Here is a 13,269-nt window from a genome sequence, read left to right as displayed (position 1 = left end):
AATTATAAAGACTGCAGATTTTTTCTTCTGAACGTGGGAGAATCTGAATCAGGGTTTTACTTCATGTTCACTGTTCTGTTCTTGCATAACTAAAAGCTGGCAAATGTTTCTGGTTCAACAACCCTGGGAACGCTTTCCCCATTCTATCATCCTGAGCTGGGAGAAGTCACTGGGACTTCTCAGACTCCCTGTCATTACACTGAGTCAAGACATCTGAAAGTTATACCATAAGTACAGTTCTAGAAGCACTTTGTGGTACTCATTTTTATTAAAAAAATAAATAAAACAAAATAGAAAGAAATTAAGTGAAACTCAAATAGTAGAGGATGCAATTCATTACCAGGTTACTGAATGACATTTTCTTGAAGTGGTCCCTGTCTGTCTTTATGAATATGAAGTTGAGAGTCCAAAAGCCAATAAGATCTTTTAAAAAACTTGTCTTCATATTTGTTTATTCTTATTTAACTCTTAGACTGTGCCTTGGAGAGCTATTTCCACCATTTATTCAGTGACATCTGAACTCTCAGCTACGGTTCATGGGTCAGTTCCTCCAATAAATTCTTTACTACGGCCAGGCAAGACTCGAGTTGACATTTCCATTAGTTCTGTGGAATTTTTCAACCCCTAACTCATAGAAATACACAAGGAAGTCATTGTGTGATTGTTTTGTTGATGTTTTTGAAGAGTGTAATACACAAACGCAATTTGTGCCACATCTAAGACATCACCCAGTGAACTATATCAGCAGTCTAAATTCATTTGTGTTTCACTTCATGTGGACTTGAGTATTAAATAAGAAAACCCTGCCTCTTCCATGGGATCTAACAGATTTAAATTATTTGCATATAACAACCGTCATTGCTGGCAAACGTGATAGTAGCAGGACAGTTAACGATGGCTTATGCTTTTCAAGTTGATAAAGAATTTATACTAAATAGCCTCTACACCAAATATATATAGCAAAGCAACATTAAAAACCAAGTACATTTTGAGAATTGTTAGAAATCTAGTACCTGTGGTTTTGAACAAGATTTAGATATCTATATTCAGTTTAATAGCAGCAGTGCCAGACTATATCAGATAAAGGGCAGGATGTTGTACACAGGGAGGCTAGTGCTGTGTATCATGAAACAATGATCCATGGTTGGTAGAGTCAAGACCAAGTAAGGGATGGGCAACATCTGTATTTTGTGATATTCCAGGAAGCTTAAAGAGAACGCATGCTGGCTTAATATCTCTACTGGTCAGAATAATCCTAAAGCATCTGGGAACTCTACTGCCAGAGTGCAATGCTCTCTGAAACCTCCCCCAAACACAGCATGGCTGTGACTGTGTGCCTCATGAGTACACTAATCACCCCCAAAACAGCATGATTTTGGTGCATATTCTCAAGTTAAATTTTCACAATGCTGCTGCTCAGGACAAGCAACAGAATCACAGAGACAGCAATGGTGGCCTCTGGCAACCTCAAAACTGCAACCGTGGTTGCCTCCTGATACTTGTGCCAAGTTACAGCAAGTTAGAAGCAAACTGTAAGCTTCTCTTATGGGTTAGGTAAGCATTTTCCCACCCTTTAGCTGTCTGTTCCTAGGAAAGGAATAAAGGCAGCCATGAGTTCATTCTGGAGATACTTTTATTTATTACTATTATTTCTATTAAAAACAGAGTGAAACCAAAGCTGAGATCAGGGCCTCTGTGAGTTACTGTCTCAAAGAGAATTAACTAAGTACAATCCTTCCTCCAACAGCTCACAACCTAAATACAGAAGGGCCAAGCATCCTGCCAAGGGTCAGGCTGCAGCAGAACCACAGCCAGGGCCTGCCTCCTGCTCCCTCTCCTGTACCAAAGCCACAGGAATGCAGCCTTCACTGTCTTTTCTTTCAGCTGCCCGACTTTTTTCTGTACTCCCAATAGGGGCTAAACTCCTCCTGGGAACAGCAACTCTGCTGGAGGAGGGACAGCTTTCAGCGCAATGGTTTTGGTGCTGGAGAAGGAAAGATTTTCCTACACACCTATGTGATGCACAGCAGAAGGAACAAAATACTGTAGGAACTGTGCGTTTGTGGACTTCTGAGTTAGGCATCTATTTTCTCCGTGGATGGAAATAACCTTGCTGTACGTATATACGGAGGCCAGAAGGCAGAAATAACTGTCCTGACTCAAGAGACTTCCTCTCTCAGCCTTCAAGGTGTCATTAAGACACCTACAGGGGTGACATTCCTGGGTAGCACACTGCACTACAGCAGCTGCAGACAATGTGACAGCCCAGAAATAGCATACTTACAGGCTCTGGAGGTGGTGGTGGAGGTGGCTCCTTGATCACCTGGAATATATAAGCGATGGGAGGAATCTGAGTTAATGGTAGGGTTTCTTCCACACCAGGGCTATGTCCTCTCTGCTGTTTGCTTATCATAGATAGGTTGCCTGGCTCTATTTCCCCACATTCAGTCACACAGCACATAAACAGCAGACTGTCATTACTCACACTGATAACAATATCCATGCTGCAGAACTTGGACCATCGCATGTAGGTCTCCAGCCCTGCCTGGTGCTTACTGGACTCTGTGAAATGCCCAGAACTTTCAGCTCCACACACATTCACTATGACTTGCATGTTTAACAAATTATTTTTAAGCAATACTATTTTACATGTGCCTTAAAAAGCTTGCAGAGAAATTAATTAATGTAACTTTCAAGGTATCTAGTCATCGTTTCACTCAGTGAAGTCTCTGACTAAACTTTCTGACTTTAGATAAGATTTAGATCTTGCCTGTGCTGCACAATGGAATGCATTACAGGATCAATCACACTGTACAGTCAAGCCATTTGCCTCATTACTACATGAAGAAACAAATTCCAAATCATAACTATCATTTTGGCAAGAAACAAGTCAGAAATAAAACTTGATATCAGGTTTAAAAAAACAAGTAAATAAATCTGTACTTACCACCGTGCAGCAAAGGGGCCAGAACCACCAAAGGAGAGCCAGAGCCAGCAGCAAAAAGAGAATCAGGAGAGCAATGAAAAGGATGGTTCCAGTCAGCTGCAAACAAGATGATTACCTTTGAGTTATCTGCATATGCCACAAATGAGGTAGTAGGCCTGAAGTTACACAATTAGACTGGGCACAACAAGCCAGGTTTCCCTAAATACAAGGCCCCACTTAGGTGGTGCAGTCCATCACTACTATCATTAGGATCTCATCAGTATTTAGTGTGACAAATCTGTAGCTGGAGTCACAATTCAAGTACCTCCTATTTGTGGTACATATATGTGTAATGCATGGTATGCTTATAGCTCACTAGATACAAAGGTGCTAAAATTGTATACGAACTATCCCCAAGCCTGTCCTGATGGGTCCCTTAATACTGTCAGAAGGGCATTTCAAACTACATAACCAGACTAAATGGTGCAGAATAATATTCCATCGCTAGAGATGTATAACATATCAATGCTGATCCTCAAAGAATGGGAATGTTGCAGCTAAAAGCATACAGGAAACCATCAGCATATCAACATCATACAACTTATTTTAGCTCAGCCACATCAGCTCCTAAGCTTGCCTCTGTCACCTCTTGACTCGAACTGCACACAACCCCAGCCTGAGTGCTTAGATAAACTAGCCCTCAATGCTGCTGGTTCTTGGCGAGCTTCTTGGGATTGGTTTGACAAAACCATTCCTGATTCCACCTGCAGGTGGGAGTCTGGGGCCAGGTAGGATCTAGACTCAAAACAGTGCTCAATTTTTTTTCATTAAAAAAAAAAAAAAAAAAGGCATTAATACTTGAAATTGGCTCTCCAGAGCAGCCAGACAACCAAGGAGAGTCAGAGCTCTGATTTTCCTGTGTAAATCTTGAGGGACTGTGCACTGCATTCATGACAATGCGTTCGGAAGATCTGCTGGCTCTGATATTGCTCTGATGATTACAGGAAAGAAATCTTCAATGTACTGCTCAGCTCCTGCAGAACATGCAGAGCACGTGGCTTTTGAAAATCCATGCAGATGGGAATCCATGCAGATGCAGATGGGAAGTGGCATGGCAGGACGCGCAGTTTCCTTGGACTGCAATGAGCCCCAGGCCGGGGTTACAATTAGTTCTGGTGCTTCAGAGTCATGGAAAACCTCTTCATTGGTAAGTTCTCTGACTTTAAGAGGTTTAATTCACCAGCAACAGGAGTACCAGAGAACACAAAAAATCTGGTTGCAATCTGGAGGACAGCCTGGGACAGGGAAGAGGTAAAAGGAGCTTGAAGAAAGGTCTGGGAGTCAGGCTGAGGGCATGGGAGCTGGCTAGAAGAAAAAGCTGTAGGCATTTTCAAACAAGGATAGGTGGGAGGATAAATGGAAAGAAAGCAAGTTCCAAGGTAGATACATGTCGGATAAAGTCCATAAGATTCAACCTTGTTAAATATGAAAACTACACATTGAGTTCCCATGACAAGACAACAAAATCTCATACTTAGCCCCTTTTCACAACAGGAGATCCCTTCACTGTTCTCGATAGAACAGCAGTTTTCCCTCCAGACAGCAAAGAGGCTGAGGGCGGAAAGGAAAGCACCAGCTGGTAAGAGCTTTGCAAAATTTGGAGGAGATGTAGAATGGTATCCAGCTCTTCCTCAGGCCATATCCTAGACCTGGCAGCACTGGCATGTCCAAGATGTGACTAACCTTTCCATACCTAGGTACTTAGCCCAAGATCCCATAACCCTGTAGCATCACCATTTCTCCACTGCTCTGTCACTTCTTGTCACTGACACAACAAATTGCTCTGTTCTGGGATACACTATGTAGCTCACCCCTTTTGTCAGGTCAGCAGCAGGAGAAGGACAAGGTGGAGTGCCAGGCACACAGAGGAGTCCTGTTAGAAGACACTACCCAACTGCAGTTCAGTGCTGCCACCCCCTCTGGCCTGCCCATGGCCCCAGGTAGCACTAATAATGAGCTCCCACTGAAGCCAGCTTGATGATAAAAGAATGATTAAAAAAATCAAATTTGAAGAAGAGTTTATGCACCCCTTAAAAGCAAATCTAAGCATAAAACCAGTGCAGTGTATGAGCCACAAATATGTACATATTACAGCTACTATGACTCCAAACGCACATTGCTTCCTTGTCCTGTTCCCAGGCACTGCTTTTCCCATGCTAAGTGCTCATATAAATCACAGAGACATTTACCAGCAGCAGCTCAGGAGCTGTTGGCAGCAAGAAGCTAGAGAGTCCTCTTTCGGTGATCAAACACACAAAGCATCATAGTGAAGCCGGACTTTGAAAAGGAAATAGCAGACTTCATGCAGCTGAACAGAAATGAGTACAGGGATCACACAGAGGCTTTGGGAGTAAAGTCAAGAGAAGATACTTACTGTACAGAAAGGACAGAAGCGCCAGCTGGGGAGGAGGGCTGAGCAGGCCAGCTGGCTGCCACTCACAGAGAGGGGAGCAGGAGAGGAAAGGAAATGGAAGGAGTCTCTAAAACAATAAGAGTGAAATGAGTGAGATTAGAACAAAGCTGGAAAGTGAACCGCCAGCCTTCCCACTTATAGGATGCAACTGCGGTGAGATGGTCTTCTTTGTACCAGACGAGCATCAGGAGTCCTTCGTGATTAATCTGCAGGAGCTGGGCAAAAATCATCAGATTGACAGGACTGCAGACTGAAGTCCTCTCATTATCCTAAGGCTATCAAGAAGAAAGCTTCCTCCATCCACCCTCTGGCCTGTGGAGATCCCAGCTAGGGCTAAGATTTCAGCCTCCATCAGGAATAAATTACATATGGGTAACTAAATGCACCAGTTAATACTTGTGCTTCACTGTGAGCTCAAAAGGGGATAGAAAATGTGGAAATATAAGTCTTCATTGCAGAAAATTTGAGGAAAATTTTGGAAAAAAATTAAAACAAAATAATAATAAAAAAGTGAAGCAGCAAAATCATCTCTGCTGAACTCTGCATCCACACACCCTGGGCTGTTCCAGCAATCTGGTGCAAAATTTCCCAGATGCATTGCTGAAAACATCAGAAAATCAAATCTGTAAGCTCCAGTCAGTTTGTCTTGATTCCTGCCCTTCTGCTCTGCAGCTGTCAGAAAAGACAATGATGATTACAAACCAATATGACAGCATTTGGTGTAGGCTATAAAAGTCCTTCTCACACTAGAAACAATAAAGCTCAAATTCAATACCAAATGCTTGGTATCAGGTACTCTGGCAATTTTTTAGACCACAAGCATAAGGCCAAACCATTAGCTAAGCCAAACACTTGTTATCTTGCATCAGCTTTTCCTTTTTCCTTTTTTTTTTTTTTTTGGATTCTAAAGTCAGGTTTTGCTAAAAGATCATTTAGGTCCCTTACCCTGAAGATAAGTGGTCTGCCTGAGATCAGCCAGGAGGTATGTATCCCAGCCACTGCTATCCCGCAGCAGCACATCCTCCCTTGGCTGGGCTGGGCAGCAGCCTGGTATCAAGAAGCTCCCTCCAGAATGAGAGGCTGTTATCTCTTTTTGGCCATTTCCTATGACATTCCACATGACACCAAGGGAAAAGCAATCATCTCTTGTCATTAAAAGTGTAAAAATGCCTGAACTAGAGGTAAATTGTGGAGGTCTAAGAACAAATGTAGTAAGCGCCAACCAGAGAATACCCCTTAATGTTTAGTGGATGTTCTGTGCTGTGGCCCTTCTAAATGTAACTCCTGGCAGCAGCACATTTCACTCCAGATCCTATAGGTAACCCAATGATCAAAAGGGGCATCACTTTCTGATGCTCATTCTCCCCTTTTTCTGGGTTCCCTTCTAGGTAGATCCTAGAGGACTTCTCTTTTTTCCGGGAATAGGAATGGGGAGGGACTGTTTTTGTTGTAACTGTTCAATCTGTAAATCTACCATGATCTATCCACCATCAGTAATGGTTTAGTCTTAACTAGCCTGGTGATTTTTCAAAGAATTGCTGGGATTCAGTCAACATCCGTGATGCAGCAGCTGAAGGGAACTTGTGCTCAATCAAGGAGGCTTGCCTGAAGAGCCACCGTCGCTGCCCAAGATCTCATGGTTTCTCTGTCAAGCCCCATTGCAATTACTTACACAGTGTGTGCTGGTGATGCTGACAGAACTGGAGATGAACGTTAGCCCATTGTTCATGCTGACTTGTAGGAAAACCACCCTAAAGCACAAACAGATACACTTATTTTTAGTGTCATCTTTATACCCATTGTTTCTTTTATTCTGGCTGTGTTTTAGCCATTGGCTCATGAACATGCATGGGTAACATTCCCTGCTGAGTCAAGGCATTCTGTGGCTGCAGGTGCTTATCTGCTGCTATCTCTCCACTTGCCCAGGAGCCATCCCTTTTACATTGGCTTAATTGAGTTGGGGCATATGCTCTTTATTATAAAACCTTCGTCTCACCTGGGGAAAAGGGCACCAGGACAGAGCTAAAATGAAAACTCAGACATTTGCAATACTATTCTAGAGTACAAGGCCTACAAGAGGCCTTTGCTCTTATTTTAATCTGTTTCTGCATCTTAAAGAGCCAGACTGGTTTTGTTTGTTTTTAAACATATCCAACTAAGGTCTTGCATGAGGTCAAAGGAAAAAGACTTAAATGACAGTGAAATTAAAGCAAAATCTGGCCTTAGTCATTCCCCAGTATCAGAGAAAAGATCTGAAGAAAAAAAAAAGCCCCCACCCACTCACAGGTAGGGAAGGGGAGGAAGGCTTTCCCCTCAGCCCCTGTACAGTATTTAAGGATCTAGATCACCAAGGATGAAGTTATGGCCTTGTGCCATGTCTTCCTGGAGTCCGTAAGACAGCTGAAAAATACCAATGCTAGCCAAAGCAGAGGAGGGTCAAAACAGAGGAAGCAACATCTATAACAGCAGCAAAGGAATTCAAATCAAGCATCAGTTTTCTACCAAAATGAAAAGTTCGCTTGGAATTCAATTAACTTTTGGCCTGGAAAGCTGAGGAGAAATGACATAGGCATACTCAAAAATCCTCTCCCCCCGCTCTTCTCATTAACTCTATTTTTCTCCAAGTCATCTCACAGCTGACAGGCTATCAGCTGCATTGAGTTCATGTGGGGAGACTACCATGAACTCTTATTAGACAGCCCTTCTCAGGCAGAGCCCTCAAGTTCTGAAGCTGTGGTGCAGAAACACCTGACACTTGTCGGATTGCAGCATCCTGGGCAGGATCCTAACACCCACCAGCATCCAATGAAACAGAGTGAGACCTGACACGGGCACGGTGAGTCACTGTAATCACTGGCATCTCTGGAGATAGCATGTATGGTGTTGGTCCAATGACGCCAAGAAATCTGTAGCACAGCTGATGTAGGAGCTTTTATCACCAGCCCTATTTCTACCTCCTGTTGGGTACAACAGTACACATATCTGCAGTACTCCATACATGAATCTAGAGGATCACATATACATCTGCTGAATCTCCCCACAAGTATTAGACTGGCAGAGAGCACTAATGAGCTCAAAACCACCAACACCACACTATTCCTCATGCCAGCTTCATCTCCAGCACTGTATGACTGCCGTAGGCAACTATAGTCCAACAAGGCATTTGGTTAAGTTGTGCCAAAAACCCAATGTTGAATGGAGCTATGTTGGCTCACATGAGGAGATAATTTGGTACATATGGAATGACCCTATTTGTGTTACAAAGCCAAATCTTCTTAGCTTTGCACTTTAGGCAAAAATTCTGAGCCCTTGGCTCAGTAACTACATCCTCATCAAGAAGCTCCCTCTCTCCTCACATACTAGAAATGCAATACTTACTGTCCAGCATCTTCAATCACTGGGGCAGGACAGAGCAGATAAGTATCATGAACAAGGGTTGGCTTTTCATCTGAAAAGGAATGAATGTACTGTCAGAGATTTAAAAAAATAAATTGTCGCATGTAGGTCATTCCCTGGAGAATTGTTGACATTAATGGGAGCCACAGAGGAATTCAGTGTAAGGGCAAGAATCAATACTCCCCAGTGGTACTGATTATAAAGCCAAGCATCAGGATGACCATTCTTGGTGATGCTAATATGGAGTTATCAGGCTAGAGGTACCACAGGTAGGAAATGGAGTATCTCTGTTCCTGACAGCAGTGGTCAGCCATTTTGAAGCTACCTTTGAGCAATACTCATCTTGTCTATCTGAAAAGCGCATGCAAACTCTACTTACACTGAATACTCTGACCCCTCTGGTACTCAAGGGATCAAAAGTATAGAAAAAACTGAACTCCCCTAAAAGTGAGTGACTGAGGCATGAGAGAGGACAAGTTGCTACTGTTGACTTCATTCCATACGGCCCAACAAAGCGCTAAGATGCCTGGCCAGAGAAAGACACTGAGGAGTCAGCCCAGGCAACCAGTTCACCCTAAGTAAGCTAGGGGCTGGTAAAAGCTACCAGCTTATTTGTATCTTTAGAGGCTTGATTATTCTTTGTATCTAGGAAAAAAATAACTCAAGCAACAACAGATATAAGAGCTGTTCCTTTCTGCTTCACCCACCCTAGCACACCTGAAGACATAGTTCATTTCTGCAGCCTCATCTCTGCTGAAGCAGGGAAGTTGCAGTGGTATGTTTTAGGGCTGTCCTGAGAGGGGGAAAAAAAAAAAAAAAAAAAGCACAGCCAGCATAGATCAGTGTCTCATGATATCAGCTAACCTAAGGAAAACACACCATGGAGGAGATTTGGAATTAAGGCCATTTTCCTCCCTACTTCCAGGTCAGCCCTAGCACTCACAGTGTGAAATCCAGTCAAGGTGCCAGTGGATTAGGGGCAAGGCAGAAAAAAACAGAAGTATGGCTACCTGGTAAACCACAAGAAACAAATCTCCAGCAAAGGACATCTGTAAGCCTGATGGGAATGAGACCACCAGAGTTTATTTAACACAGCCTTCACGGAGGCAACTGGGACGGGAAATGAAGGAGCAATTCATGAGCACCCTCTTGTAAGTGAATTCACTGCTAGGGAGGACACCAGTCTGGCTGTGGGTAGAGAATGAAAGCCCGTACTGTGTTCAGCCAACAAGGGCAACACATACAGAAGGAGCAAAGCTCCCCCCTCCATGCCATACTCCACCTCACCAGACACCCTGCTTCCCAGGAAAGAGTAGAGGATTGCTGAGAAATTGAACACTTGATCTTTTTTGGCCATTCAGTCAGTCCTTTGCCTGGTTGCTGAGACAGATAACCAAAAACCCCACTGAGCACAGCGATTATAAGGATTTTCCACCTTGAACATTCTCTGTGATGAGACTGGCAACTTGCACCAGAGTGGAGGGGAGCAGGGCTGATGGGCTCTGCTTTATGGTAAGCATTGCCTGAACCAGTGAATAAATAGCTTGAACACGCCATCAGGGCATGAAGATAGCATGATTTATTTTTACTGGGGGTGAAATAGAAAATAGGAAGCAATTTTATTTCTCCCTGTTAAAACTCGATACCCAGTCATCACTGGTTGTATGCATCCCTCATGTGAATCATTACAGAAATGCTGAAATTCGCTGTACAGCAGCATCTCCTGTGTAAGGCCTCACAATACAGTGGCTGCAGGTTGTAAGATTAAACAAGGATGAGTTTCAAGCTCCTGCCAGATGCAGGTCCCCATCCACCTCCCCCCACAGCCATTGCGTGGCTCCCTGATGGGGATGGGAGGTGGGCTTCATCCGGTGTGGTGACACAGCTACGGGAGAACTGGAACCCCTCCCTGCAGACTTACTGATAGTAAGGCTGTCATTGAGCTTGAAGCTGCAGAGTACCTGGTCGATATTTCTTGCATGATAAAAACCATTGCCTCTTACCACGACTTGAAAGGGCTCTGTAAGTAGAAGTACAGAAGAGTTATGAAAAATGACTCAAATATAGCACTTCCTTCCGGAGTGGTTTGAAGCGCATGACAACATCAGTCCTCTGCCCTGTGTCTGAATCCAAACTTTCACATTGATGCAGCTGGTAGCCAGCCCATCTGCAGACCTAAATGTCCAGCAAAGAAAATTTCTTTTTGTTTCTCAATTTTATAGGAAAGCAGCTTGCTGAAATAAAGTTACAGTCAGATTTTCCCCTCCTTCCCCAATACTGAAAGGCAGCAGCCACAAAGGTTTAACTGAATCTTTCAACACAAAACATCAAAAGGTAAAACCTACATCTAGAGGCCTGCAGTTGTCAGGACAGGTTACCCCTCCTGCCCTTCTTTTTCCCCGTCACTGCCGTTCTGCACAGTCACTGGCAAGAACTGCCTTCGGAATAACCTACCCACCAACACGAGCTGACAGTTGAGTTTTAATCCCAGACTTGTGCAGAAATGCAGACATCTGGTATGGGATTTTCTGGTTGCCACTGAGAAGTCTGCTCCTTCGAACACTCCAAACATTAGCATGTTCTGGGTGATGGTCTGTTGAAATGGCTAATTCCATTTAATTTTGCGCCATGGCTCTGACTGCGTCCTTTTCTTCCTTAGTTACCGTCAGCTCGCAGATTGCAGCTTTTGACAAGACAGCGAAGGGAAAAAGGTCAGCACTGAAATAACCGGGCAGCGCTGGCAGCGAGATGGTAGGTTGGAGCTGGTGTGCACTGGCTGCGCTGTCGACTCCACTTCTGTGAATCTGATGAGAAGCTGACGGCTTGCATCCACACCTGGGAGTTGATGTGGCCAGTAGGATGCCACATCCAACAAAACCTTTCAATCACATCCTCATACCGTAAGCGTAATCAAAGCAATGATGCTGTCAAACAGAATAGGAGGCACCTCCACTGCTGCACCGATAGCCTGTTTACAGGCTGCATGTCTTGGTCACTTTAAATCAGAGGGAACAGAAAGGACCACACTACATTTCTCCACAGTGGGGACGACAAATTTGCAGGGTCAAAAAGCACTAAGCATCAGATAGCTGTCATAATGTGACTAGATCAATTTGTAAACAGACTCGCTGGATAGCTTTGTCACAGGGAGTCAGAGCCCCAATAGGAGCTGTCATAATTCAGCTGCAACCACATGGAAATCATTCCATCCGCAATTTACTAAATCTCTCACAAATCAAAAATGAAGCTGAGAACCTCAGTAATCACTAGCACAGTACTAATTATGAGTTGCAAGAACAGCAGTGAGGAGTGGATCAGTCTGCTCTAATCCCCGATTGAGAATGGCTTCCAGTGAGCAACTTCAAGCCCTCCTACTCTCCTACCAGATTCTAGAAATGAAGAATAATGCTGAATAAAATCCCAGCTGGTTTTCACCTCCTTACTCAGATAAGCTGCATTTAAAATGCATGGATACCTCCACATTTCGAGGCTATAAACAAGCAAGCTGCTTTGCTGGAGAACATCACAATATTGGACACTTCTGAAAAGTTGAGTATTTTTTAATCAAAATTCTGAAACCAATTTACTTTTTTTTTTTAAAAGAAATAAAATGCCTAACTAGAAGAAAAAGGAGACCAACTTTAAATTTCTAAGAAATATTATATTCTAAATTTCAGTCAGCTCTAAAGGTACAGGATATATATTTTCATGTAGAATTTAACAGCCAGATGATCTTACTTCTTACATACACATTGCCAATAAACTCTACTAAGTTATTACCTAAATTTAAAGCATATTAAAATTCTGATATAACTTCAGATGCCTCAGGACTTTCCAGTGCTCAAGTCTGAATAAATATTTTAAAAAGTCACATTACATACAGAGCTATTATCTGACTGTCCAGTGAACAGAATTCAGGATCTGAATTCACACTACCATGAAAAAAAAAGTGGCTCAATCCAAGGAGATCCTCTCCAGGAGACCATGGTGCACACAAACAGCTATGAAGAGGAGCCTCTGGGTCTGTTGAAGTAAGTAGGATTACTAGAGATAACTAACCCAAGCTGGAGTGTAGCCTTGTGCTCTAAAACCCTTTCAAGTTCATTCCAGGTAAGGCTTGCAGGACTTGGCTCGTAGGAAAAGCTATTATGTGCTCAGTTCTTGGTGTCAGAGCCCATTTAACCCACACTGATGGCCTGTACCACATCAAGCTGCTCTTGTGGCTCCCTCCTACTTTCAAGCTCTTTGCTGCTATAAGCAAACCACCAAGCATGTGAGCTCCACATCTACATACCCTAGTGACTCAGCAACACACTCCACCCTGAGCCCACCTCTGCTGGATGGCTCTGTCAGCAGAGACAGAACAAGCCCCAGAATTTAAGCAGGTGGCTGAGTCAGCAGCATACGTACAAGCTGAGCTGACTGCTTTTTCAAAACAATTTTGCTCGTTTCGCTGAAACACGTCCACTTTCGG

General features: G+C 43.5%; 1 protein-coding gene across 3 annotated transcripts in view; it reads right to left on the bottom strand.

Annotated features, from left to right (window-relative positions):
• The window catches only part of ANTXRL (anthrax toxin receptor like), a 51,895-nt gene that overhangs the window by 21,869 nt on the left and 16,757 nt on the right, over window positions 1-13,269 (bottom strand). For all 3 annotated transcript variants that reach the window (XM_021398942.1, XM_021398943.1, XM_021398944.1), the window contains exons 10-14: window positions 10,717-10,815; window positions 8,778-8,847; window positions 7,072-7,150; window positions 2,948-3,043; window positions 2,285-2,323 (exon numbers count right to left, since the gene is read on the bottom strand). In XM_021398942.1, the coding sequence (XP_021254617.1) occupies window positions 2,285-2,323; window positions 2,948-3,043; window positions 7,072-7,150; window positions 8,778-8,847; window positions 10,717-10,815 (383 nt within the window). The remainder of the gene's footprint in view (window positions 1-2,284; window positions 2,324-2,947; window positions 3,044-7,071; window positions 7,151-8,777; window positions 8,848-10,716; window positions 10,816-13,269) is intronic.

Source organism: Numida meleagris, chromosome 5, assembly GCF_002078875.1.
Source record: "Numida meleagris isolate 19003 breed g44 Domestic line chromosome 5, NumMel1.0, whole genome shotgun sequence".
Classification (NCBI taxonomy): Eukaryota; Metazoa; Chordata; class Aves; order Galliformes; family Numididae; genus Numida; species Numida meleagris.
Note: the sequence above shows the minus strand (reverse complement) of the source record. Positions and strands in the feature narration are given on the sequence as shown.